General features: G+C 38.3%; 1 protein-coding gene across 2 annotated transcripts in view; it reads left to right on the top strand.

Annotated features, from left to right (window-relative positions):
- Positions 1 to 26,100, top strand: part of F5 (coagulation factor V) — an 81,245-nt gene that overhangs the window by 7,811 nt on the left and 47,334 nt on the right. For both annotated transcript variants that reach the window (XR_011073619.1, XM_068541217.1), the window contains exons 3-4: positions 5,171 to 5,293; positions 25,631 to 25,843. Coding sequence is in view for 1 of the 2 variants with exons in the window: in XM_068541217.1 (XP_068397318.1) it covers positions 5,171 to 5,293; positions 25,631 to 25,843 (336 nt within the window). In the remaining variant the exon portion in view is untranslated. The remainder of the gene's footprint in view (positions 1 to 5,170; positions 5,294 to 25,630; positions 25,844 to 26,100) is intronic.

Raw genomic sequence — 26,100 nt, 5'->3', positions numbered from 1 at the left:
TTGCTTAATTATGAACCCCTGGAGCGCAGGGGTGGTGTCTTATTCATCTCTGTATCCCTATAATAATTGATACTAGGAGGCAAACCTGATGTAAAGGAAAAGTCTCAGATTTTTAATAAGATCTGGTGTGAACACTGCCACTGACTATGTGGTCTTCCTCATTCCATTGCCTAGTTCTGTGTTCTTTGTACCTTTCGCTTATTTCCTGCTCCACCCATCTGGTGGGTATGATTCTAGCCATGTGCCCCATTTCTGCAGCATGAGCCCAGAAGTTACGGTAATTACAGGTGGGGCTAAGGCTACAGGACTGGAGGTCTGATGAGACACCTGTCTAGTGAGGTTTGTGGACATGGGGACAGGTGGAGGGGCCAGGCTCATTTTCAGAACTCCTGTCTTGGGCTCTAAAACGGCTAGTTTTGAGTCTCTGCGTATTTTCAAGGAAGATTATGAAATGTTTGTCCCCAAAGGGGTTTTATATTAGCAGCAACAACAGGCTACCCTGTGTTCTGCAACACATTTTTCACCTGAGAGCAGGGGATTGCATTAGCTGACCTCCTGCAGTCCTTTCCAGCTCCAAAACTGCAAGAAATTGGGTACATGTTGTGCTAACTTCCTGGGATCTCAAGATAGGCCATTCCTTCCCCCAATTTGGCTTTGGGCACTGAGGAGAGGGTGGAAAAGGTCTTACGCCATCTGGCTAATGGAGGAACTAAACAGCAGCTCAAACAACATTCAGCCATGTGTTTGCCCCATGCACGAAGGTATTTGGTTTGTATTTATAAAAACATCCCTTTGTTTTGCTTTAATTCTGAAGAAGCAGATAGGGAGGCTAAATAAATATTCCAAAGAACTCATTGCAGTAAGAGGTTAAATAACTTAGAAGACTTATTCTGGGCATCTGGCATTTGCAGCCATGTGATGCCAACAAACAAATCAACCGAGCAAGGCAACCACGGCAACAAAATGCGGTGGACAATGTGACAGCGGTCAGCACCTGATTGGGCTCAGGGGCATTCTGGGCGGTGGGAGTAGCCAATGGGGACTTCTGCCGGGAGCTAGGACTGAGGGTAGCAGCCAGAAGAGAGGGGTCAGCCAGTGGAGTCAGATGTGGCCAGGAGTAAAAAATGGTGTGGACGTTGGGACTGTTCTAGGAAAGTGGGGGATCTGACCCGCCCTGCAGAGGTGGTGAAGAAAGCTTTGGTTCAAGAGTCCAGAGAACTGAGTTCTACACCCAGCAATGCCACCCAGTAACTCTCTGCACCCACTTCCCAGGCTTTGTAACCATCTCTATAATGAGGATTAAACTCTGTGGCCTCCAAGGTCCTGTGCAGAACTAACATAAAAACACACAAACAAAAAGCTTCAGGCACAAGGTCAATATAAACTCTAGGACTGGAGTTCAGTGAAAGGAATAAGTGGGTGGAAAGATAGGAGTTGGGGAAAGATAGGACCTCTATCTCAGAGATCACATTTTATCAATGCCAATAGGAAATTAGTTTTCTATTGTTGCTGCAACACATTACCACAAACTTAGGGGCATAAATCAACACAAATTTATTATCTTAGAGCTCTTGAGGCCAGAAGTCCAAAACGAGTTTCACTGGGTTAAAATCAAGGTGTTCGTAGAGCTCTATTCCTTCTGGAGGCTCTAGGGGAGAATCGTTTCCTTGCCTTTTGCAGTTACTAGAAGCCATCTGCACTCATGGGCTCATGGCCCCTTCCTCCACCTTCAAAGCCAGCAGGTAGCATCTTCCAATTGCTAACTCAGATAGTCCTGCATCCCTTTTATGAGAGATTTTATGATTACATTGGGCCCACCTGGATAATCCAGGAAACTCTCCCCATCTCAACATCTTTAACTTAATCACACCCACAGAGTCCATTTTGCCATATAAGGTAGCATATTCATGGGTCCCAGGGATTAGGACAGGCACATCTCTGGGAGGCCATTATCCTGCCTACCACACCCACCAAACAAAACCCTCCCACAGCATCCTCCATTTCAGAGAATGGCACCCTCATCCACCCAGCCCTCCAAGGCAGAACCTCACCAGCCATCCATGGCAACTTGATCTCCCTCATCCTCCACTCCATGTTCAACCCATCAAGTCCTGACAATTGGATTTCCTAAATAGCTCTCTAATACGTTCTCTCCTGATTATCTCCATTGCCCTAACCTTAAACTAAGTCAAGTCACCAACATCTCTCTCCTGGAGCCTTCCATCTATTCTCTCAACATTCACTCTGGTTTCTCCCCAGATCACACTCCACAAATGTAGCCAGAGGTTTAAAAACCAGTATGTGGTTCATGTCACATCCCTGCTTCCAGAAACTCTTAGGTTAAAAAGCAAAAGTCTAAGAGGCCTACAAGGCCCTATGTGACTGGACCTCTGATCATGCCTTTGGCTTCACTTTCTGCCTATCTCTCTTACCTACTAAGCTCTACCTTCCCATGGCTGTCAGTTCTCTGAATAGGCCAAGTTTTCTGGCACCTCAGGGCCTTTGCACATGCTAATCCCACTCCCTGGAATGCCCTTGTCTATCCCTTTGCCTCTTTGCCTTTGGACTTCAGTTAATGCATCACTTCCTCAGGGAAGCATTTCCCAACCCTGATTCCCTCCCTGCCTCTAAGATTAGACTAGATGCCTCTGTCAAATGCTCTTAAGAGAATCCTGTACTTTTCTTTCATAATATGAACCACAGTTTGTAATTCAATATTTGTGTGACCGTTTGTTAAAATCTGTCTTTCCTTCTATTTTCTAAGCTCTATGAAGGCAGGGGGTACATCTATTTTACTCACCATTGCAATTCTAACACCTAGGATAATGTGAGCACTCAATATTTGTTGAATGAATGAATAACTACAAGGTGGGGGGCTGCAATACAAACAGGTAGTTAAAAGCTCAGTATCTAGAATCACGCAGATTTAAGTTTAAATCATGGCTCTGCCTCTAATTAGCTGTATAATATTGGGCAAGATATTTAAGTTCTCTGAGGCTCAGTTTCCTCATCTATAAAATAAAGATCTTAATATCTAACTCAAAGATGTATTGGGAGGTTTAATGTAAGGACTTAGAGAGCTCAAACATATCAAGAGGGACGTTTATAATTATCGCCACTGCAAACAAATGCCCGTTGAACTCCATGACTACTGTAACTTCCCTCTCCTGCTCCTGTGATTCCTAATGGGCAGAAGCCAACCCCATAAGAGCTTATGGATGGCTTGGAAGTGAGAACAGTCAATTGTCTGAAAGAGGGCTTTTGGTGACAGGTTCTCAAGCTTTAGAGGACATCAGAATCACTCAGGAGCACACATCTAAAATGCACGTTCCCAAACCCCACCTCCAGAGACTCAGGTTCATTGAGGCTGAGATAGTATTTACTTGGGAGTCTGCCTTTTAGTTAGACCCTCACTGATTCTGATGCAGAGCATCCAAGGACTACACTTTGGGAAATTCTAATATATGATTCTTCAAAAATCTGACTCAAATATCAACTCTTCCCTTAACTCCGCAGACAGGATTGGTCCTTTATCCTCTCTGCTCCCGTAGCACTTGGCCCTTATCTCAGCTGTAGCTCCTACCAAATGTCTATCTCTAAACGAGCTTGTGAGCTCCTTAAGGACAGGGACGGTGCCTTATTTATCCATGTGGCCCCAGAGCCTAGCACAGTGCCTGGGATGTAGTAAGTGAAACCTCACTCTTGATTTCTGCACCCTAACCTGTTCTCCCCGCTGTGTCCCCATCAAAGTAACTGATAACATTATTTATCCATTTGCTCAGATCAAAAACCTTGGTGTCATCCTTGACTTCTCTCTCTCAAGTGCCACATCCAACTCCTCAGCAAATTTGCTGGCTCTACTGTTGAAATGTCCAGAATCCAACCTCTTCTCCCCACTTCACTGCTACACATGCTGGCCCAATACACTGTTGTCTGTCGTTTACACCACCTGGTCTGCTTCCACTCTTGTCACTACACAGAATATTTTCTACACAGCAGCTAGGATGAACTTTTTTTAAAAAATTATTTATTTATTTATACAGCAGGTTCTTATTAGTTATCTATTTTATACATATTAGTGTATCTACGTCAATACCAATCTCCCAATTCATCCCACCCCTCCCCCCCCACTTTCCCCCCTTGGTGTCCATACATTTGTTCTCTACATCTGTGTCTCTATTTCTGCCCTGCAAACTGGTTCATCGGTACCGTTTTTCTAGATTCCACATATATGCATTAATATACGATATTTGTTTTTCTCTTTCTGACTTACTCTGTATGACAGTCTCTAGGTCCATCCATGTCTCTACAAATGACCCAATTTTGTTTCTTTTTATGGCTGAGTAATATTCCATTGTATATATGTACCACATCTTCTTTATCCATTCATCTGTCGATGGACATTTAGGTTGTTTCCATGTCCTGGCTATTGTAAATAGAGCTGCAATGAACATTGGGGTGCATGTGTCTTTTTGAATTATGTTTTTCCCTGGGCATATGCCCAGTAGGTTGAACTTTTAAAACATATCAGACCATGTCTCTCTGTTGCACAAAGCTCCAGTGATTTCCCATTTCACTTAGAAGAAAATCCAGAGTCCTTACCATGGCCCATAGGGGGTGATCTGCCCCCTCCACCCCCAACTTTTCTCACTCTGGCCACACTGGTCGTCTGACTGTTCTTTGGATACATCAAGCTCCTGCCTCAGGGACTTTGAATTTGCCTCAGGACCAGAGAACAGTCTGATTTGCTCCCTGACTTCATTTAGGTCTCTGAGGTCTCTCCTTCAGAGAGATCTAAAGTAGGCAGTCACCCTTCCTACATTACCCTGTATAAGTGAAAATGAACATCTTTCTTGACCCAAGATGGTAGTCTCCCCAGGAATGACAGTGGATCAGAATGGAGTGGACGTGGTCAGAACTATTTCTTCTACTCTCTTAACTAGCTTTGGGCCCAAGCCAAGTGTTTCTACCTTCCCATCCTTATCTTCCTGCATGTAATATAGAGTTAATGAGCTGGCAAAGCCTTCTAGATTGAAGATAAGCAGGTCAACCTCAGGACTGAGAGGAATGACAGCAATCACCCGTGGGGTTTTCTGCGTGTTTTTCTTGCTTAGCAGCTCTGTCTTGGTAATCCTGAACACAAACATATTTTAAATCCTTGTTTTCATAGGACTTCTTGGACCTACTTTATATGCTGAAGTTGGCGACATCATGAAAGTTCACTTTAAGAATAAGGCAGACAAGCCCTTAAGCATCCATCCTCAAGGAATTAAGTACAGTAAATTCTCAGAAGGTAAGAGGAATTTAACATCCCTCTGACAAGGGAAAACGTACAACTCTTTACCACCTGTGTCAAAGATTTTAAACCATATTGTTGACCAAGTTAGAGAAATCTCCTTTCCTGCAACTGGTAATTATAAAAGTTGTTGCCTTTGTAGATGTCAGAGAGGAAAATGAAAAAGTTCTGGGGTCATCTGGACCTCAGTTTTTTTTGTAGGTTCTTGTCTTTTAATAGTTGGATGGGCAAGTTACCTAATCTTTATGAACTCCAATATGTTCCTCTGCAAAATGAGAATAATAATACATATATTGCAAGATGGATTAAGGCAGGGGTCTGCATACTTTTCTGTGAAGAGCCAGTAAATATTTTGGGCTTTGTGAGCTATGGAATCTCTGTTGCAACTACTCAACTCTACTCTTTAGTACAAAAGCAGCCATAGACGATATGTAAATGGATGCACATGGCTATGTCCCAATAAAAGTTTATTTACAAAAACAGGCAGCTGACTGGATTTGGCTCATGAGACATAGTTCGAAATAGCAACACAGGACTAGCCTGGCACATAGATGGCACTTAATAAGTGATATTTGGTGGTGACGGTGGTAGTAGAAGTAGTATTAAAATTTTGGACATAGTGAAGTACTTAAGAACATAAGCTTTGAAGGCAGACTTAAATTCAAATTCCAGCTTTACAATTTCTGGTTCTATGACTTTAGCATCTCTGAGCCTCAGTTTTCTCGTCTATAAAATGAGAACGATTATACCCATTCCATAAGATTACTTTGAGGATCAAATGAGATCACTTAGGTAACAAACTAAACGTGGTTCCTGGAACCTGGTAAGCCCTCAATAAATAATGACAATGATGATGGTGATAACAATGATGGTGAAGATCATGAAGATGGTGGTGATAAAAGTGACTGCATCAGCCACAGGATGGTAAGTACCCATGTTGATATTGTTCTGATTATTTCCATTATGTTGATGTTCAGACCACATTAAGCAGAGCAGAGTTCTGTTAGGAACTGATATAAGAAAATTATCCATATTGTAATAGATATTGGTATAATAACATTTAAAAATAAATTTTAACCCTTCATGATTCACAAATCTTCTTTTCCCCATGTGTTCCAGACATTATACCTTTGAAGAGAAGAACTGAGTAGGAGAGTGGTTTACAATGTAGGTTCTGGAACTAGACGCCTGGTGCAAATCCTGGCTGAGACACTTATTAGCTGTGTGACTTCTGAAAAGTTACTTAACATCTCTGTGCCTCATCTTTCTCATCTATAAAATGGGGATAGTAATTACACTTACCTCATATAGGTTTGTTGTCATGAAATATTAGAACAATGCGTGGCATATAATAAGCACTTGATAAATATTAGCTATGATGGTAAAGGTAATTCTTCAATCAAAATGTGTTCAAATTACAATGTTATATGTCAATTATATCTCAATTAAAAATTTAAAAATATGCTCAAATAATTTAATATTTATTTGACAATATAGGGATTAGAAAGTGACTTTTATATTTATTGTTTCCTATGTAAATTGTTATCAAACTCATTCTGACAATATATAAATGACTGATAATAAGTCAGTGAACTAACCTCCCCAAGGCTATTAGTATTATCACTCAATATTTGGCTTGAGGAAAAACAATGAAGCATTAACTGTAATTTCAGGCATCTTAAAAAGGCACTTTGGCAAGACTCTGGGTGAGGTAGCATGCAATGGCATAGTGACATAGTGAAGAATCACCTACTTATAAGGATTCCAGATGACTGCATCAGGAATTCAGCAACACAATGCACGAGGGGAGAACCCTCAGAATGTCCCATGCAGGTTCTCTTTCAGATGTGGGAGGAGGTAAGCGTTGTGGACTTTGTATTCCAGCTAAGCTGTTTGCACAGGGAATGAACCTTGCAACAGTATCCCCCTTCCTTTACTGTTTATTTGTCCCTACACTCCCCTACAGCCAGAATCACTTATGAGCAATTATTTAAAATGCTCCCACCACTTCCATTGGTCACTTGGTTATTGCCCCTGGTTTCATGAGTCTGAGAAAGGTAAGCACAGATTGATGGGGAAAGTCAAATGTTATCTTAGAAATGAGATGCAAATCTAGTAAACAGCTAAAAAGTGTCCTTTGCGGTGAAAAATACAAATAAAAAAGAAGACAAGCCTTCTATTCATTTTATCATGCCCTCTCTGAGAATAAAACATCTCCTCTTCCTCCTTCATGTCTGACACTCACCCTCACCCATAGCCTCCTTCTATGGTTTGAACTATTTTTTCAGGAGTGGAAATAAATTAACTACATGCTGAGTCAGCTACAAGAGAATCCAGATTCCTTTATCTCAGAGGTAGATATTTGTGAGACAAATGGTGGGAGGTTGAAACAATATAAGTGGCTTGAAAGAGGACTCAATTCTTGCCTGTGTGTCTGCTTGATCTAATCAGTGAATGATACAACCTAGACAGCAATCGCCCTTATCTGGGAATTAATCCTTGAGCCCCACTACAGATTTGGAGACCTACTGTCATCAGCTAGAAGAAAAAGGTAGCCATGGAAAGAATGCTGGCTTTAGAGCCAGAATGACCTGGGTTTGAACCCTAAGTTTACCTAGAAGATTTCCTTTACCTCTAACTCTCAGTTTTATGTCTATAAAATGGGGATAGCAATTCCTCCCATCTAAAGTTATTGCAAGGGTTAGTCATAATATATGTAAGGTTTTTGGCACACAGTTGCACACAATAAGGATAGTGTTATTGCTGTGGTTCTTTCATGGCTGTTTATATTGCAGGCATTCAATTTTGTTTCCAGAAGCTTAGGTTGAATGAAGACCTTGGCTTTATATACTGCTTGTCATTTTGTTTCCACTCAAATGAAATAGAACTCCACGATGGAATTTAGATGACAAAATGAACTAAAATTGCATAGAAAACTTCAGTTGTCCAGGAGGACATAATGAATGAGTTGTTTCGGATAAGAATGTTTTCCAGATAGTTCGAGGTTTCCTTCTTTAAGTGTAAGATACTTTCTTTTAATCACTTTGGATGCAAATCTTTCTAAACGTTATACTTTCCCAGACTTGTTTTAAAACAGAAGAGTAAGGAGGAAAATTCGAATCCCTTTCTAAACCATTACTTCCACTCTACTTTGAGATTTTACAAAGATCCACAAATGTTAGAACTGTGTGCAGTCTAAGAGTATACAAACTACATTACTGTCTCTGGTATTGTCTACAGGTAAAGACCCTGAGCTTTCATGCATGGATTATATAACATTTATTTTGGTTGTCCAGGAACCTTGTTGCTTTTTTAATTCTTGGCTATGCTTTAGTTAGGAGATAATTGGAAATCTGAGTCCTGGCAAGGAAAGATGTTACTGTATTTAGTGTGGAAGTCTCATGATGGCCTTTCATCCATAAACTGGAAGCATCTGACATAAATGCCAAGTTGTAGCATGGTGTTTTCAAATTACTCCCAGTTGCACCCCGTCCCCAGGTGTACAGTGTTACGTAGGGCAATGATGGGTAACCCTTTTGGCAGGATAGACAAATTGTGATTCATAAAAATGCTTACAAGAACATTCCTTTTAGAAATGTATTTAATAGCAATATGTTTTTAAACCAGTAAATAAAATATCTGCAGCTGTACTTAATCATTTTAAAACTTTTTATCACTAAAAGAATTTCAGTTTGAGGCTAAAATTTCAGAAACTCTATAGCCAGTACATGCTGAACTGTTTGATTATAATGCTACACCTTTGAGCAAATTTTGTTGTCCAGTAAGATTTCTGAAGCTGTTTTTGGTCCATTACCTTTAAAAGTTTGTTTCAGAGGGAATCTTAATATTATTCTTTGATTTATATTCTCACAATTTAAATGTGTGAGTTGCATTATGAGTACTATACAACAAAATTAGTTCTATAATATCCAGCTGTCTGCTGGTAAGCCAACTCTCCAAATAATAAATAAATAAACGAGCAAGTAAATAAATAACTTTTCCACCAGATATTGTTCTTTGCATCTAAGTGTTGCCAAATTCTCTATATGAAAAAATATTTTTTTCAAAACATTCCAATGCTTGACATCATGTAGTCAATTACATTTTTCACTTTGCATCTGGATATTTTGGGCTTATATAGGTACTTCTTTGAGTATATGATAAATACCTGAAACAAATTGTAAGGGCTAATATAATAATTCTTGTAAATCTAAAAACTATGAACTCTCCTATGAAAGAGACTTGCACGCCCTGTACAATGAAACCAGGCTCTTTACAAAACATCAGCACTCTAATTTGCCCACTGCCTAAATTATAGCTTCTAAAAGAATGTTCTGAATCTTTAAATGCACACTGAACTGTTCACTAAGTTTATTAAATGGAGAGGAAAAGAGCTGTCCAAAAAAAAAAATAACGAGGGAGGATTTCATGAACAAGCACCCTAATGGGTGACCAAAGTGGCTCTTTATGTAACTTCACTTTTCCAAAGCTTGTACGCACCATTTTACATTTGAAAAAAAAAAACTCAGAGCCTCTTGGCAAATAATTAGTTCATCATGACAAGGGTAAACAAATAACAAAGCTGACTATGGACTAAGCAGGAAGTGAACAGAATTGAAAAAATATGAAATAAAGGGCTGCCCTTGTATAAAGAATTTATTCTAGTGAGAAGTTAAACAAGGACATTTTGTGCTCTAGCATAATAGTCTTTCCTGTCTATTTCTCATCTTTTCAGTTAAGAGTTTTAAACTTTCCGTTTTGATTACAAAGTCAAAATCAGATTTGCCAAAAATGTATTTCATAAATGCTTCCTCTAAATAGCTATTTATATTTCATACCTCATGTTATATAGGTTGTAAAAACAAATATACAACATGCCTGTTTTATTGTAGATGAAAGGTAAAATAAAATACTTTGCAAGGAAAAGAATTAAAGCATTGAAAACTTATCCCCAAACTGTCTCATTAGTAATCCTCACTCAGTATAATTACAGAATCTATCTCCATATGCAAATTTATTTGTTTCAATATGTGCATAATTAATCTTTTAGTATAGTAACAATTAAAATCATTCATTCAATTATTTGAAATTTATCTTATGTGTTTTTTTTAATATGTATTCCACTTATAATTATTTTTTTAATTTTTAAATTTTATTTTATGTATTTTTTTATACAGCAGGTTCTTATTAGTTATCCGTTTTATACACATCAGTGTATACATGTCAATCCCAATCTCCCAATTCATCCCACCACCACCGCCCCCAACCCTGGCCACTTTCCCCCTTTGGTGTCCATATGTTTGTTCTCTACATCTGTGTCTCAATTTCTGCTCTGCAAACCGGTTCATCTGTATCATTTTCTAGGTTCCACATATATGTGTTAATATACGATATTTGCTTTTCTCTTTCTGACTTGCTTCACTCTGTATGACAGTCTGTAGATGCATCCACGTCTCAACAAATGACCCAATTTCGTTCCTTTTTATGGCTGAGTAATATTCCATTGTATATATGTACCACATCTTCTTTATCCATTCATCTGTCGATGGGCATTTAGGTTGCTTCCATGACCTGGCTATTGTAAATAGTGCTGCAGTGAACATTGGGGTACATGTGTCTTTTTTTTTTTAATTTTTTTTTCAACTTTATTCTGTAAATTTATTTATTTATTTATGGGTACATTGGGTCTTCATTGCTGTGCACAGGCTTTCTCTAGTTGTGGTGAATGGGGGCTACTCTTCGCTGCAGTGCACGGGCTTCTCATTGCAGTGGCTTCTCTTGCTGTGGAGCACAGGCTCTAGGCACACGGGCTTCAGTAGTTGTGGCACACGGGCTTAGTTGCTCCACGACACGTGGGATCTTCCCTGACCAGGGCTCAAACCCGTGTCCCCTGCATTGGCAGGTGGATTCTTAACCACTGCGCCACCAGGGAAGTCCCGCATGTTTCTTTTTGAACTATGGTTTTCTCTGGGTATATGCCCAGTAGTGGGATTGCTGGGTCATATGGTAATTCTGTTTTTAGTTTTTTAAGGAACCGCCATACTGTTCTCCACAGTGGGTGTATCAATTTACATTCCCACCAACAGTGCAAGAGGGTTCCCTTTCCTCCACACCCTCTCCAGCATTTGTTATTTGTAGATTTTCTGATGATGCCCATTCTAACTGGTGTGAAGTGATACCTCATTGTAGTTTTGATTTGCATTTCTCTAATAATTAGCGATGTTGAGCAGCTTTTCATGTGCTTCTTGGCCATCTGTATGTCTTCTTTGGAGAAATGTCTATTTAGGTCTTCTGCCCATTTTTGGATTGGGTTGTTTGTTTTTATAATATTGAGCTGCATGAGCTGTTTATATATTTTGGAGATTAATCCTTTGTCTGTTGATTCGTTTGCAAATATTTTCTCCCATTCTGAGGGTTGTCATTTCGTCTTATTTATGGTTTTCTTTGCTGTGCAAAAGCTTTTAAGTTCCATTAGGTCCCATTTGTTTATTTTTGTTTTTATTTCCATTACTCTAGGAGGTGGATCAAAAAAGATCTTGCTGTGATTTATGTCAAAGAGTGTTCTTCCTATGTTTTCCTCTAAGAGTTTGATAGTGTCCGGTCTTACATTTGGGTCTCTAATCCATTTTGAGTTTATTTTTGTGTATGGTGTTAGGGAGTGTTCTAATTTCATTCTTTTACATGTAGCTGTCCAGTTTTCCCAGCACCGCTTATTGAAGAGACTGTCTTTTCTCCATTGTATATCCTTGCCTCCTTTGTCACAGATTAGTTGACCATAGGTACATGGGTTTATCTCTGGGCTTTCTATCTTGTTCCATTGATCTATGTTTCTGTTTTTGTGCCAGTACCATATTGTCTTGATTACTGTAGCTTTATAGTATAGGCTGAAGTCAGGGAGTCTGATTCCTCTAGCTCCGTGTTTTTCCCTCAATACTGCTTTGGCTATTTGGGGTCTTTTGTGTCTCCATACAAATTTTAAGATTTTTTGTTCTAGCTCTGTAAAAAATGTCATTGGTAATTTGATAGGGATTGCATTGAATCTGTAGATTGCTTTGGGTAGTGTAGTCATTTTCACAATATTGATTCTTCCAATCCAAGAACATGGTATATCTCTCCATCTGTTTGTATCATCTTTAATTTCTTTCATCAGTATCTTATAGTTTTCTGCATACAGGTCTTTTGTCTCCCTAGGTAGGTTTATTCCTAGGTATTTTATTCTTTTTGTTGCAATGGTGTTGGAGTGTTTCCTTAATTTCTCTTTCAGATTTTTCATCATTAGTGTATAGGAATGCAAGAGATTTCTGTGCATTAATTTTGTATCCTGCAACTTTACCAAATTCATTGATTAGCTCTAGTAGTTTTCTGGTGGCATCTTTAGGATTCTCTATGTATAGTATCATGTCATCTGCAAACAGTGAGAGTTTTACTTCTTTTCCAATTTGGATTCCTTGTATTTCTTTTTCTTCTCTGATTGCCATGGCTAGGACTTCCAAAGCTGTGTTGAATAATAGTGGCAAGAGCGGACATCCTTGTCTTGTTCCTGATCTTAGAGGAAATGCTTTCAGTTTTTCACCATTGAGAATGATGTTTGCTGTGGGTTTGTCATATATGGCCTTTATTCTGTTGAGGGAGGTTCCCTCTATGCCCACTTTCTGGAGAGTGTTTATCATAAATGGGTGTTGAATTTTGTCAAAAGCCTTTTCTGCATCTATTGAGATGATCATATGGTTTTTCTTCTTCAATTTGTTAATATGGTGTATCACATTGATTGATTTGCATATATTGAAGAATCCTTGCATCCCTGGGATAAATCCCACTTGATCATGGTGTATGATCCTTTTAATGTGTTGTTGGATTCTGTTTGCTAGTATTTTGTTGAGGACTTTTGCATCTATATTCATCAGTGATATTGGTCTGTAATTTTCTTTTTTTGTAGTATCTTTGTCTGGTTTTGGTATCACTGTGATGGTGGCCTCATAGAATGAGTTTGGGAGTGTTCCTTCCTCTGAAATTTTCTGGAAGAGTTTGAGAAGGATGGGTGTTAGCTCTTCTCTAAATGTTTGATAGAATTCACCTGTGAAGCCGTCCAGTCCTGGACTTTTGTTTGTTGGAAGATTTTTAATCACAGTTTCAAGTTCATTACTTGTGATTGGTCTGTTCATATTTTCTATTTCTTCCTGGTTCAGTCTTGGAAGGTTATACCTTTCTAAGAATTTGTCCATTTCTTCCAGGTTGTCCATTTTATTGGCCTAGAGCTGCTTGTAGTAGTCTCTTAGGATGCTTTGTATTTCTGCGGTGTCTGCTGTGACTTCTTTTTCATTTCTAATTTTATTGATTTGAGTCCTCTCCCTCTTTTTCTTGATGAGTATGGCTAATGGTTTATCAATTTTGTTTATCTTCTCAAGGAACCAGCTTTTAGTTTTATTAATCTTTGCTATTGTTTTCTTTGTTCCTATTTCATCTATTTCTGCTCTGATCTTTATGATTTCTTTCCTTCTGCTAACTTTGGGTTTTGTTTGTTCTTCTTTCTCTAGTTCCTTTAGGTGTAAGGTTAGATTGTTTATTTGAGATTTTTCTTGTTTCTTGAAGTAGGCTGTATAGCTATAAACTTCCCTCTTAGAACTGCTTTTGCTGCATCCCATAGGTTTTGGATCGTTGTGTTTTCATTGTCATTTGTCTCTAGGTATTTTTTGATTTCCTCTTTGATTTCTTCAGTGATCTCTTGGTTATTTAGTAACGTATTGTTTAGCCTCCATGTGTTTGCGTTTTTTAATGTTTTTTTCCCTATAATTCATTTCTAATCTCAGAGCGTAGTGGTCAGAAAAGATGCTTGATATGATTTGAATTTTCTTAAATTTACTGAGGCTTGATTTGTGACCCAAGATGTGATCTATCCTGGAGAATGTTCCATGCGCGCTTGAGAAGAAAGTGTAATCTCCTGTTTTTGGATGGAATGTCCTATAAATATCAATTAAATCTATCTGGTCTATAGTGTCATTTAAAGCTTCTGTTTCCTTATTTATTTTAATTTTGGATGATCTGTCCATTGGTTTAAGTGAGATGTTAAAGTCCCCCACTATTATTGTGTTATTGTTGATTTCCTCTTTTATAGCTGTTAGCAGTTGCCTTATGTATTGAGGTGCTCCTATGTTGGGTGCATATATATTTATAATTGTTATATCTTCTTCTTGGATTGATCCCTTGATCATTGTGTAATATCCTTCCTTGTCTCTTGTAACATTATTTTAAAGTCTATTTTATCTGATATGAGTATTGCTACTCCAGCTTTCTTTTGATTTCCATTTTCATGGAATATCTTCTTCCATCCCCTGACTTTCAGTCTGTATGTGTCCCTAGGTCTGAAGTGGGTCTCTTGTAGACAGCATATAGATGGGTCTTGTTTTTGTATCCATTCAGCAAGCCTGTGTCTTTTGGTTGGAGCATTTAATCCATTCACGTTTAAGGTAATTATCAATATGTATGTTCCTATGACCATTCTTAATTGTTTTGGGTTTGTTGTTGTAGGTCCTTTTCTTCTCTTGTGTTTCCCACTTAGAGAAGTTCCTTTAGCATTTGTTGTAGAGCTGGTTTGGTGGTGCTGAATTCTCTTAGCTTTTCCTTGTCTGTAAAGCTTTAGATTTCTCCATCGAATCTGAATGAGATCCTTGCCGGGTAGAGTAATCTTGGTTGTAGTTTCTTCCCTTTCATCACGTTAAATATGTCATGCCACTCCCTTCTGGCTTGTAGAGTTTCTGTTGAGAAATCAGCTGTTAACCTTATGGGAGTTCCCTTGTATGTTATTTGTCATTTTTCCCTCACTGCTTTCAATAATTTTTCTTTGTCTTAATTTTTGCCAGTTTGATTACTATGTGTCTCAGCATGTTTCTCCTTGGGTTTATCCTGTATGGGACTCTCTGTGCTTCCTGGACTTGGGTGGCTATTTCCTTTCCCATGTTAAGGGAGTTTTTGACTATAAACTCTTCAAATATTTTCTCTGGTCCTTTCTCTCTCTCTTCTCCTTCTGGGACCCCTATAATGCGAATGTTGTTACGTTTAATGTTGTCCCAGAGGTCTCTTAGGCTGTCTTCATTTCTTTTCATTCTTTTTTCTTTATTCTGTTCCGCAGCAGTGAATTCCACCATTCTGTCTTCCAGGTCACTTACCCGTTCTTCTGCCTCAGTTATTCTGCTATTGATTCCTTCTAGCGTAGTTTTCATTTCAGTTATTGTATTGTTCATCTCTGTTTGTTTGTTCTTTAATTCTTCTAGGTCTTTGTTAAACATTTCTTGCATCTTCTCAATCTTTGCCTCCATTCTTTTTCCGAGGTCCTGGATCATCTTCACTATCATTATTCTGAATTCTTTTTCTGGAAGGTTGCCTATCTCCACTTCATTTGGTTGTTTTTCTGGTGTTTTATCTTCTTCCTTCATCTGGTACATAGCTCTCTGCCTTTTCATCTTGTCTATCTTTCTGTGAATGTGGTTTTTGTTCCACAGGCTGCAGGATTGTAGTTCTTCTTGCTTCTGCTGTCTCTTTATCTTATGTTTAATTAACATGTGAATGTGAAATTCTCAGTAATTTACTCTGGTTGATGAGGTAGACATTAAAAACCATTATGTGTTCAAATAAACCTGGATATGTAACACCATTTAAAATTAAGTTTGACATTGTTGGATAATTGGTTACGCTGCTATATCTAGCATGTGTTAGAGCCTCTTACGTGATTCTTAGAAAATTATATTGGTTGCTCTCATTACAGTTGAACAATGTGTTCTGATTATGGCTTCTCCATTGAAGTGGCCCTAGAAGAAATCTAGAAGTGAAATCCATCACAACCAGTGCACCAGCATGTAATCTACTATTAACTGGGCTGTGAGCCCCTCAGGGTCTCCAGCTGTCTTCCTTACATTTGTGCCCTGGCACCTAACCCAGAGCCTGGAACATAGATGATGATGATGACAATCATTACTGAACTAAACTGAGGGACTGAGGACCAGATTGGAAAGTAGAGACCATGTGTTATTTTCCACCTGCTCTGAAACGTATTAATTTTGTCAGTGATTGTGAGCAGTTACCTGATCTTACTACCAGTTCTTACCCCCTTTAGAATAGATTCAGTCTTTCTCACGTGTATTAAGAGAAATTAAGAACAGAAGATAAATCATATCAGAAGTATGAAGTTCATTTCTTCATAAATGAAAGAGGTTATGTTAATTTAAAAATGGCTTGGAAAGGAAATAGCCAAAATACTAAAGTATATTAGCACAGGTTGCCATAGCATTGGTTAGGTGCCAGACATTTTACATATAGTTTTCAGTACTCAGAACCCATCAAAATGATAATATTATTGCTAGAAAATGATTATATTATCTTAAGTTATGAATGAGAAAACTGAGGCTGAAAGGGAGGTTAAGAAATTTTCCCAAATTCACACAGTTAGCAAGTAGTACAACCAAGAAATTTCAATTCTTGCCCGCAAACTCATGTACTTTCTCCCACAGTCTAGCAGGAAAAGTATCATTAATCATATAATTTCACAAATATTTTAATTATAGTATCATCACAATTTTCAATTAAATATTTGTGAAATTATATGATATATATCAGAGATCAGAGAATGAGTAAACTGACCTATAGGATATGTTTATCCAGAGAAAGAGGAAGAACTTCAAAAGTTCTCTCTCACCCTACAAAGAATATCACATTTTGTCCTTTTGAGCGCTTATGAATGCCATTTGCTACTATAGGAATTTCCTATAGTAGAATCACAGTTGGAACAGTGGAAGTATTACGTCCAGAAACATCATTTTTTAACTTCATGAGATCACAAAGCATGAAGCATTGAATAAAGGTCATCATGCTTGATTCAACATAGCTTTAGTCAACAACTTGCCATGAGAATTCCAGTCAACAGTCAAGGTTTAACCTGAGAGGGCAGATCTCCTTATCAGTCCTGTTTGTGCTTTGCTACCAAAGCTATTTTGCAACTTTCCAGAGATAATTCATTGTGTTTATTAGCAGAGACTCTTCCTCATAAACTCTTTTTTCTTTTTGACTTAGACTGGAATAATATTATTATTCACAGGAAGTTATTTCAGCTTTTAACACTTCTCAGCTCCTGATAATTTTAACACTCAAATCCTTTTATCAACGGAGTGAAAGTTCAGCCTATTAAATATTGGTTATCAGTGTCAAAAGGATATCTTTTGTGGGGAAACAAAGATACCACAGAGTCCCGTGTTAAGCTTTTCACTAGCACAAGGGTCACAAACTTAGATGCCTACAGCAGCCAGGAGGGTAATTCAATGAAAAACTTAGTCCAGTAGGGACTGGTGATCAGATAGCTAGTGTCCTATCTGAAGGGGGCATCCAGGACTCAGATCCAGCCAAATTCTATGCAGGAATTTGATCCAGTGTCACCAGATCTCCAGGTTTTTATTTGTTGCTGTTATTATTCTTTAAGAGAAACCAGCAACCAGATTCTTATATAATATCTCCATATTGTTAATGTTGGCATTTAATATGTTTTAATACCATGCAATTCTAACAAACATACACATGAGTTTAGACTTTATGACCTTGCTTCTAGACCATAGGACCTTAAATCTTAAGAGTTTGATAAACATTCATTGAGCACCTTCTCCATGCTAGATACTGTGAAAGGCACCAGAGATACTAAGACAAATACAATCCAGCACCTGTCTTTGAGTCGCTCATATTCTAGTGACAGAAATGTGCATGGTACAAATAATTATTATCTAGTAGGAAGAAATAAAATTAATCATATAATCTCACACATATCAATACTTAATTATAAATTGTGGTGAGTGCTGTAAAAGAAAAAAAAAAACAGCACAATCATAGATCAGGGAAGAAGTAAGCTTACACTTGACATCTGAAGGATGAGCACACATTTATCCAAAGGAAGAAAAAGAGGAAGAACACTCTAGGCAGAGGGAATAATATCTACAAAGACCCTGAGCTAGGATGTAACTTGGCATTTCTGGGAAACTAAAAGGAGACCCAAGTGTGACTGATACATAGTAAACAAGGGGAAAAGTCACACATGTTGAGAAAGGAGAGAGAAGTAGGGGTAGATCATAAATGGACCTGTGGTCGATGTTAAGGATTTTGAGAAATAAGAGGCCATTGTCAGGATTTTAAGCAGGAACATGGCAAAGTAAGATATGGGGTTTTAAGGGATCATTCTGTCTACAGGCTGGGAAATAGATTATGAGGGTCCTCTTATGCCAGAATCCCAGTGACCAGTTAACAGGCTAATTCTAGAGTCTAGGCTTGTCCTAGAGTGATGCCTATAGAGATACAGAGAAGAGTGCAAACTTGGAATATATTTTAGACATAGTAAATTGCTGTGGAGTACAAAATATGCATGGCATAGAGATACAAATGGAGATGATACTGGATAGGTAGACTGGGCAAACTCATGAATAACTTCAGCTGCCATAGTAACAAACTTAGTCTTTATCCTGTGGGTAAGACAAAAGTTTGATGGAATGCATTGACACAGTTGGATTTGTGTTGACCTAATAGTAACCTGATTCAGTCTCCTGTCTTCAGTAAAGACTTTATGGTCCACCCATAACTAGTCTTTTTTTTCCCCTATGCTCTAAGCTTAATCATCTACAATAAATTGGCAGCTTCTGAGGGTATTAAAGTCCATCTTTGTTTCCTATCTCTAAAGCAAATGAAATCATGACTACAATATTACTTCAAGTTTGGTTGTATTCTCTTCCATACATAGAATGGTGTCCTATGGAGAACATGTCAGTGAATCTAGACGTACCTATTCAAATCTTCTACCTTATGACTTCCATACTCAGAACCTCATGTGGTACAGCAATGCATGTTGCTGCAGTGTCTAAATGCCCCATTGCTGATGGATGCATATGCCTTGTTTCCCACTCCCATCTGAAGAGCCCAAATGTATACTGATGCCATGCATATTCACATGAGTGTTTCTGAGTGGAATAGATTTTCCTGATGATGTGCAATTAGACAAGCGTAGCTGACACTGCTACAACATAAACTATTTCTTATAGAAATTCAACATCTCAGAGTCTGGCTTTTGGACATGAGGGACCATATTTACCCTTTTGCTTAACAATTAGACAGGCAGACCAAATAACATGAAACAGTTTTCAGACACTGAACAATAGACAATGCAAGAGAATGATCCATGAGGGAATAACAACAAATGAGGTGAGCCCTCTGCCTGGAAAGAGTTTCCAGGGCACAGCACAATGAGGGTGAACCCAAACAGAGCCCAGCAGTCTCTTTGAGTTGAAGAAATAGAGTTTAGACTTTGGGTAGGCCATAGTGTCTAGAACCTGTGATTTGTAGGGCAGAGTCCTAGAGAGAATGGTACAGCCACAGAGAAAGAGCTCTTGCGAATCCAGTGAGAGGTCCTGTCAAGTCTTCAACTAAGTACTAATATGCACATGTATGTGAGGAAAGTGTTAATGGTAAGGTGAATACCACCAAAAAGAAACAGACAGAACAACCCCTAGACCACACACAGGGTCAGGAATAGTGTATGTTCCCACCATCAAAAGTGGAAAGACCTCTTAATAAATGGGTACTGGGTAGAATCACCAGAAGGAACAGAAGTTGGACAAAATTAGTCTAGACTATAGGCCACTCAGGAGATGACAAAGCTTTAAAAATAAGACTTGAAAGTATAAAATTGATTCCAAGCGTCTGAACTATGTGTCAGCATAAAATCCAATACTTGTTACAAGAATGAAACAAAATCCCAAAACCAACATGTAAAACTCACAATGTTAATAAAAATTAATGTGTTCAAAAAATCAGGAGAATCATTACCCTTAATCACGGAAAAAATCAATCAATAAAAACAGATCCAGAAAAAGAACATACACACTCTACTATATATAAGATAGATTACCAACAAGGACCTATTGTATAGCACAGGGAACTCTACTCAATATTCTGGGATAACCTATATGAGAAAAGAATCTAAAAAAGAATGAATATATGTATATGTATAACTGAATCACTCTGCTGCACACCTGAAACTAACACAACATTGTGAATCAACTATATTAAAATAAAATTTAAATTTTAAAAAAGAAATGATAGTAGTAGCAAGCAAAGACATTAAGATAGCCCTTATACATATTCTCCATATGTTCTAGAAGGTAGAGAAGAGTATGAGCATGATGAGGAGAGAGATGGAATGTTAAAAAAAAAACAAACATAAATGGAACCTCTATAGATAAATACAATAGCTGAAATGGTAAGTACACTGGATGAGATTAACAGCACATTAGACACTGGAGAAGAAATATTAGAGAACATTAATACATAACGATAGAAACTATCCAAAATAAAAACATGCAAATAAAAATGACTGAACAAAATGAACAGAGCTTCAGTGAACTATGGGACAATATCAACTGATCTGACATATGTGTACAGTGAACCCTTAAACAATGTGGGGATTGGGGCACCAACCCTTCACACAGTCGAAAATCCACGTGTAACTTTAGTCTGTCCTCTATATCTGTGGTTCTGCATCTGCAGATTCTACCAACCATGGATGGTGTAGTACATATTTGTTGAAAAAAAACCATGTATAAGTGTACCTGCACAGTTTAAACCATGTTGTTCAAGGGTAAACTGTAATTAGAATCCTAGAAAAGGAAGGGACAGAAAAAAATATTCAAAGAAATAGTGGCTGAAAACTTTCAAACTGTGATGAAAACTATAAACCTACAAAGTCAGGAGGCTTAACAAAACCAAGAAGAAGAAACATGAGTAAAACCACACCAAGGCACATCATAATCAAATTGCTGAAAACCAGTGATGAAGAGAAAATGTTGAAAACAGTCAGAGGAAATAAGTCACAGAGAGGGGGCTTCCCTGGTGACGCAGTGGTTAAGAATCCACCTGCCAATGCAGGGGACACGGGTTCGAGCCCAGGTCCGGGAAGATCTCACATGCCGTGGAGCAGGTAAGCCCGTGTGCCACAACTACTGAGCCTGTGCTCTACAGCCTGTGAGCCACAACTACTGAGCCTGTGCACCTAGAGTCTGTGCTCCGCAACAAGAGGAGCCACTGCAATGAGAAGCCCGCACACTGCAACGAAGAGTAGCCCCTGCTCATCGCAACTAGAGAAAGCCTACGTGCAGCAATGAAGACCCAATGCAGCCAAAAAATAAATTTAATTAATTAATTAATTTTAAAAAAAAGTCACAGAGGAAAAAACATAGAATGATAGCAGATATCATTAGAAACAACGTGAGCCAGAAGATAGTTAGGGACATCTTTAAAGTACTGGGTGTGGGGGGATGGGGACAATCTGTCCACTTGACATTCTACACCAAGGAAAAATATTCTTTTAAAATGAAGGCAAAATAAAGACTGTTTTAGACATACAAAGCAGGAACAATTTCTCATTAGCAGACCAGGAAAAAAAAATGTTAAAAGAAGTACTTTAGGCAGAAAAAGATTATATCAGAGAGATATTTGGGGCCACAAGAAGGGATAAAAATTCCAGAAATGGGTAAGTATGGAGAAAATTTTTCTTCATTTTTAATCTCTTAAAAAGATAACTGATTATCTAAACTGGAAAGCAAAAAATAACGACAGTTTATTTTGGGGTATATTATATATGTAGAAGTGAAATGGATGATAACCATAGCACAAAGGCTGGGAGGGGGAAGATGGAAATATACTATTGCAAGTTTCTTATAATATAAGTAAAATGGTATAAGATTATTTGAAGGTAGACTATGATAAGTTAAAGTTGTATTTTGTAAGCTGAAGGGCATTGCCAATAAAACAAAGCAAAGCTAATAAACCAATAGTGGAGATAAAAAGGAAACATAAAATATACTGGGCTTCCCTGGTGGCGCAGTGGTTGAGAATCTGCCTGCCAATGCAGGGGACACAGGTTCGAGCCCTGGTCTGGGAAGATCCCACATGCCACGGAGCAAATAGGCCCGTGAGCCACAACTACTGAGCCTGCGCGTCTGGAGCCTGTGCTCGGCAACAAGAGAGGCCGCGACAGTAAGAGGCCCGCTCGCCACAACTAGAGAAAGCCCGCACACAGCATCGAAGACCCAACACAGCCAAAAATTTAAAAAAAAAACCAAAAACCTCAATTAATCCAAAAGAAAGTAGGAAAGAAAAGAAAATAATGAATAAAAGCCAGATGGACAAATAGAAAACTATAGCAGAATGGTAGATTTAAACCCAACCATATCAATAATTACATTAAAAGCAAATGGGAAGAACACGACAACCAAGAGATTTTAAGATTGAATAAAAAGCAACACCCAACTTTATGCTGAACTCAAGAAATCCACGTTAAAGATAAAAAGTAAAGGATTGAAGGTATACCAAACTAACTAACTATAATCAAACACAATGGATGTGTCATTCCATTTATATGACAATATAGGAAAGTAAAACATAGTGACAGAAAGTAAATCAGCGGTTGCATGTGTCCAGAGAACAGGGGAAGGTATGGCTACAAATGGCACATGGAAACTTTTTGGAGTGATGGAAATCTTCTGTACCTCAATAGTGATGGTAGCTATAGAACTGTACTTATTTGTCAAAATTCAGCAAATATTGTACTTAAAATTGGTGAATTGTATTGTTTGTAACTTATACCTTAATAAAGATGATGAAAGGAAGGGGGACCGAGTGAGAGAGAGAGAGAGAAAGCAGTGGGGAGGAATAAAGAGGAGAAGAAAAGGAACAGGGAGGAGGAAAGGGAAGAAAAGAAACTAACCATTTGTTTTCAAAAACTACAGTCACTTCAGTAAGAGTAGTTTCCACTGGCCCTTTACTCCATTATGTAAACCATTTTAGCCCTTTTTTCTGATCCTTATTTTCTACCCACATCTACAGTCTGATGGTCTTACCTTCCACCGCAAGAAATTTATTGACTGTTGTACTAAACAAAGATAACTGTATCCTAAAGAGAAATTCTGGCACCAGCCAGTGATGTGAAACTTTCACCTAATTAAATGAGGAATGCCTCAGAAGAAACTGCCCTTCCCACTTGCTATCTATGACAATGACCTCTGCCCTTCCTGACCTTACTTGCTCCATCTCTGGCCACATCTTCTCTTTGTTGTTGAAAGCCCCACCCAACCCTCTGCACTGCTTTTACTCTTCAGCATCACAGTTCCCTTTCTTCAATAAGGAAGACCATTTCTATATCCTCCCCCGTCTCTCACCAGTAGGGAAAGTTGAATACACATGAAAGTGTTACTAGTGGGCCTTTGGGTACACAAAGGACCAAAGTAAGGCATGTAAACTTCAGACGGTAGATATATATATATATTTTTTTTTTATAGAGAGAAAGTCTTTTATTTATTTATTTATGGCTGTGTTGGGTCTTCGTTTCTGTGCAAGGGCTTTCTCTAGTTGTGGCAAGTGGGGCCACTCTTCATCGCGGTGCGCGGGCCTCTCACTATCGCGGCCTCTCTTGCTGCGGAGCACAGGTTCCAGATGCGCAGGCTCAGTAATTGTGGCTCATGGGCCTAGTTGCTCCGTGGCATGTGGGATCTTCCCAGACCAGGGCTCGAACCTGTGTCCCCTGCATTGGCAGGCAGATTCTCAACCACTGCGCCACCAGGGAAGCCCCGGTAGATATATTTTATACAAGGACAATTAGACTGCATATAGGATAGACTTTAAGACTCTGGGGAAAGAGTTGGGATAATCAGATGGTGGAGGTGTGATAAACTGATAAAACAGGGCTAAGGGTGGCATCAGTTGGAAAGAAGACATGAAATACAAAGCAAAACAATATATAAACAGATCTGAGTGTACTTATAACCACTTAAACCCATGCTAACAGGCGATTAAATATAAGATATCTTACCTACAGACTGGGAGAAAATATTTGCAAATGATGTGGCCAACAAGGACTTAATCTCCAAAATGTGCAAACAGTTCATACAACTCAATAACAGGAACAACAAGAACAAAAAAAAACCAAACAACCCAATCAAAAAATGGACAGAACACCTGAATAGACACTTCTATTCCAAAGAAGACATACAAGATGGTCAATAGGCACATGAAAAGATGCTCAACATTGCTAATTATTAGAGAAATGCAAATCAAAACTACAATGAGATATCACCTCACAACAGTCAGAATGGCATCATTTAAAAGTCTACAAATAACAAATGCTGGAGAGGGTCTGGAGAAAAGGGAACCCTCCTACACTGTTGGTGGGAACATAAATTGGTGCAGCCACTATGGAAACAGAATGGAGGTTCCTCAAAAAACCAAAAATAGAGTTGCCATATGATCCAGTAATCCCACTCCTGGGCATATATTTGGACAAAACTCTAATCTGGAAAGATACATATACCCCAATGTTCATACCAGCACTATTTACAATAGCCAAGACATGGAAGCAACCTAAATGTCCATTGACAGATGAATGGATAAAGAAGATGTGGTATATATACACAATGGAATACTACTCAGCCATAAAAAGAATGAAATAATGCCATTTGCAGCAACATGGATGGACCTAGAGATTATCGTACTAAGTGAAGTCAGACAGAGAAAGACAAATATATGATATCACTTATATGTGGAATTTGAAATATGATACAAATGAACTTATTTACAAAACAGAAACAGATCACAGACATAGAATGCAAACTTATGGTTACCAAAGGGGAAAGGGGATGGGAGAGGGATAAATTAGGTGTTTGTGATTAGCAGATACAAACTGCTATATATAAAATAGATAAGCAACAAGCTCCTACTGTATAGCACAGGGAACTATATTCAATATCCTGTAATAAATGATAATGGAAAATAATATATAAAAGAAGATATAGATATAGCTATATAATTGAATCACTGTGCTGTATATCAGAAACTAACACAACACTGTAAATCAACTGTACTTCAATAAAAAATATAAAAATTTAAAAAAAGCTGTCTTGTCATGCATCACAGAGAAGATATAACCCATCTTCATATTCTGAGATGATTTTCTGATCAAAGGTGATTCACTTATCTGATTATATTTAAATAATAATTATTTAGATACTCTGGAAAATTAACTTGCTAAACTTTAAATAACGTACCAGTAACATTTCTTGTTCACTTCAGATCACCATGGATCAAAGCCTTTATAATTACATAGACATACAAGTGGATATATGTGAATCTTTCCAAATAATGACGGCTTTCTATAGAAAGGCATATATATCTTCATAGAGAACTTATGCTCCCCCAAACTTGAGAGTGATGAAAAAGTTGTTCTCAGAAACTATCCAGATGTTTTCACGGCTTTTACGTCTCCAGGTGCTTCTTACCCTGACCACACATTCCCTGTGGAGAGGATGGATGATTCTGTAGCTCCGGGACAAGAATACACCTATGAGTGGAATATCAGTGAGGACAGTGGGCCCACCCACGATGACCCTCCGTGCCTCACACATATCTATTACTCCTATGAAAATCTGGTACACGACTTCAACTCTGGACTGATTGGACCTCTGCTTATTTGTAAGAAAGGTAAAAAAAAAAAAAAAAAAAATCAAAACAGCAAAGATGTTGGATTGGTAAAGATACTATAATGGAATGAGGCTTGGGAGTGTCTTGGTATCTTTTCGTAAATCAAGCAGAGAAGGGTGCAGAAACCAGATCATCGTTTGACATTGGTATTTGAGGATTTGCAATCTTCCTCTGTTTCTTCAACCCCTCCTTCATCTCGGTCCTGGGAGTCTCTCCCAAGTAAATCTCTGTCTGAGAGTATGTTCTGCTGCCATGCC

Source organism: Eschrichtius robustus, chromosome 3 (genome assembly GCF_028021215.1).
Source record: "Eschrichtius robustus isolate mEscRob2 chromosome 3, mEscRob2.pri, whole genome shotgun sequence".
In the NCBI taxonomy this organism is placed as follows: domain Eukaryota; kingdom Metazoa; phylum Chordata; class Mammalia; order Artiodactyla; family Eschrichtiidae; genus Eschrichtius; species Eschrichtius robustus.
This window is presented reverse-complemented; position numbering and strand designations above follow the sequence as displayed.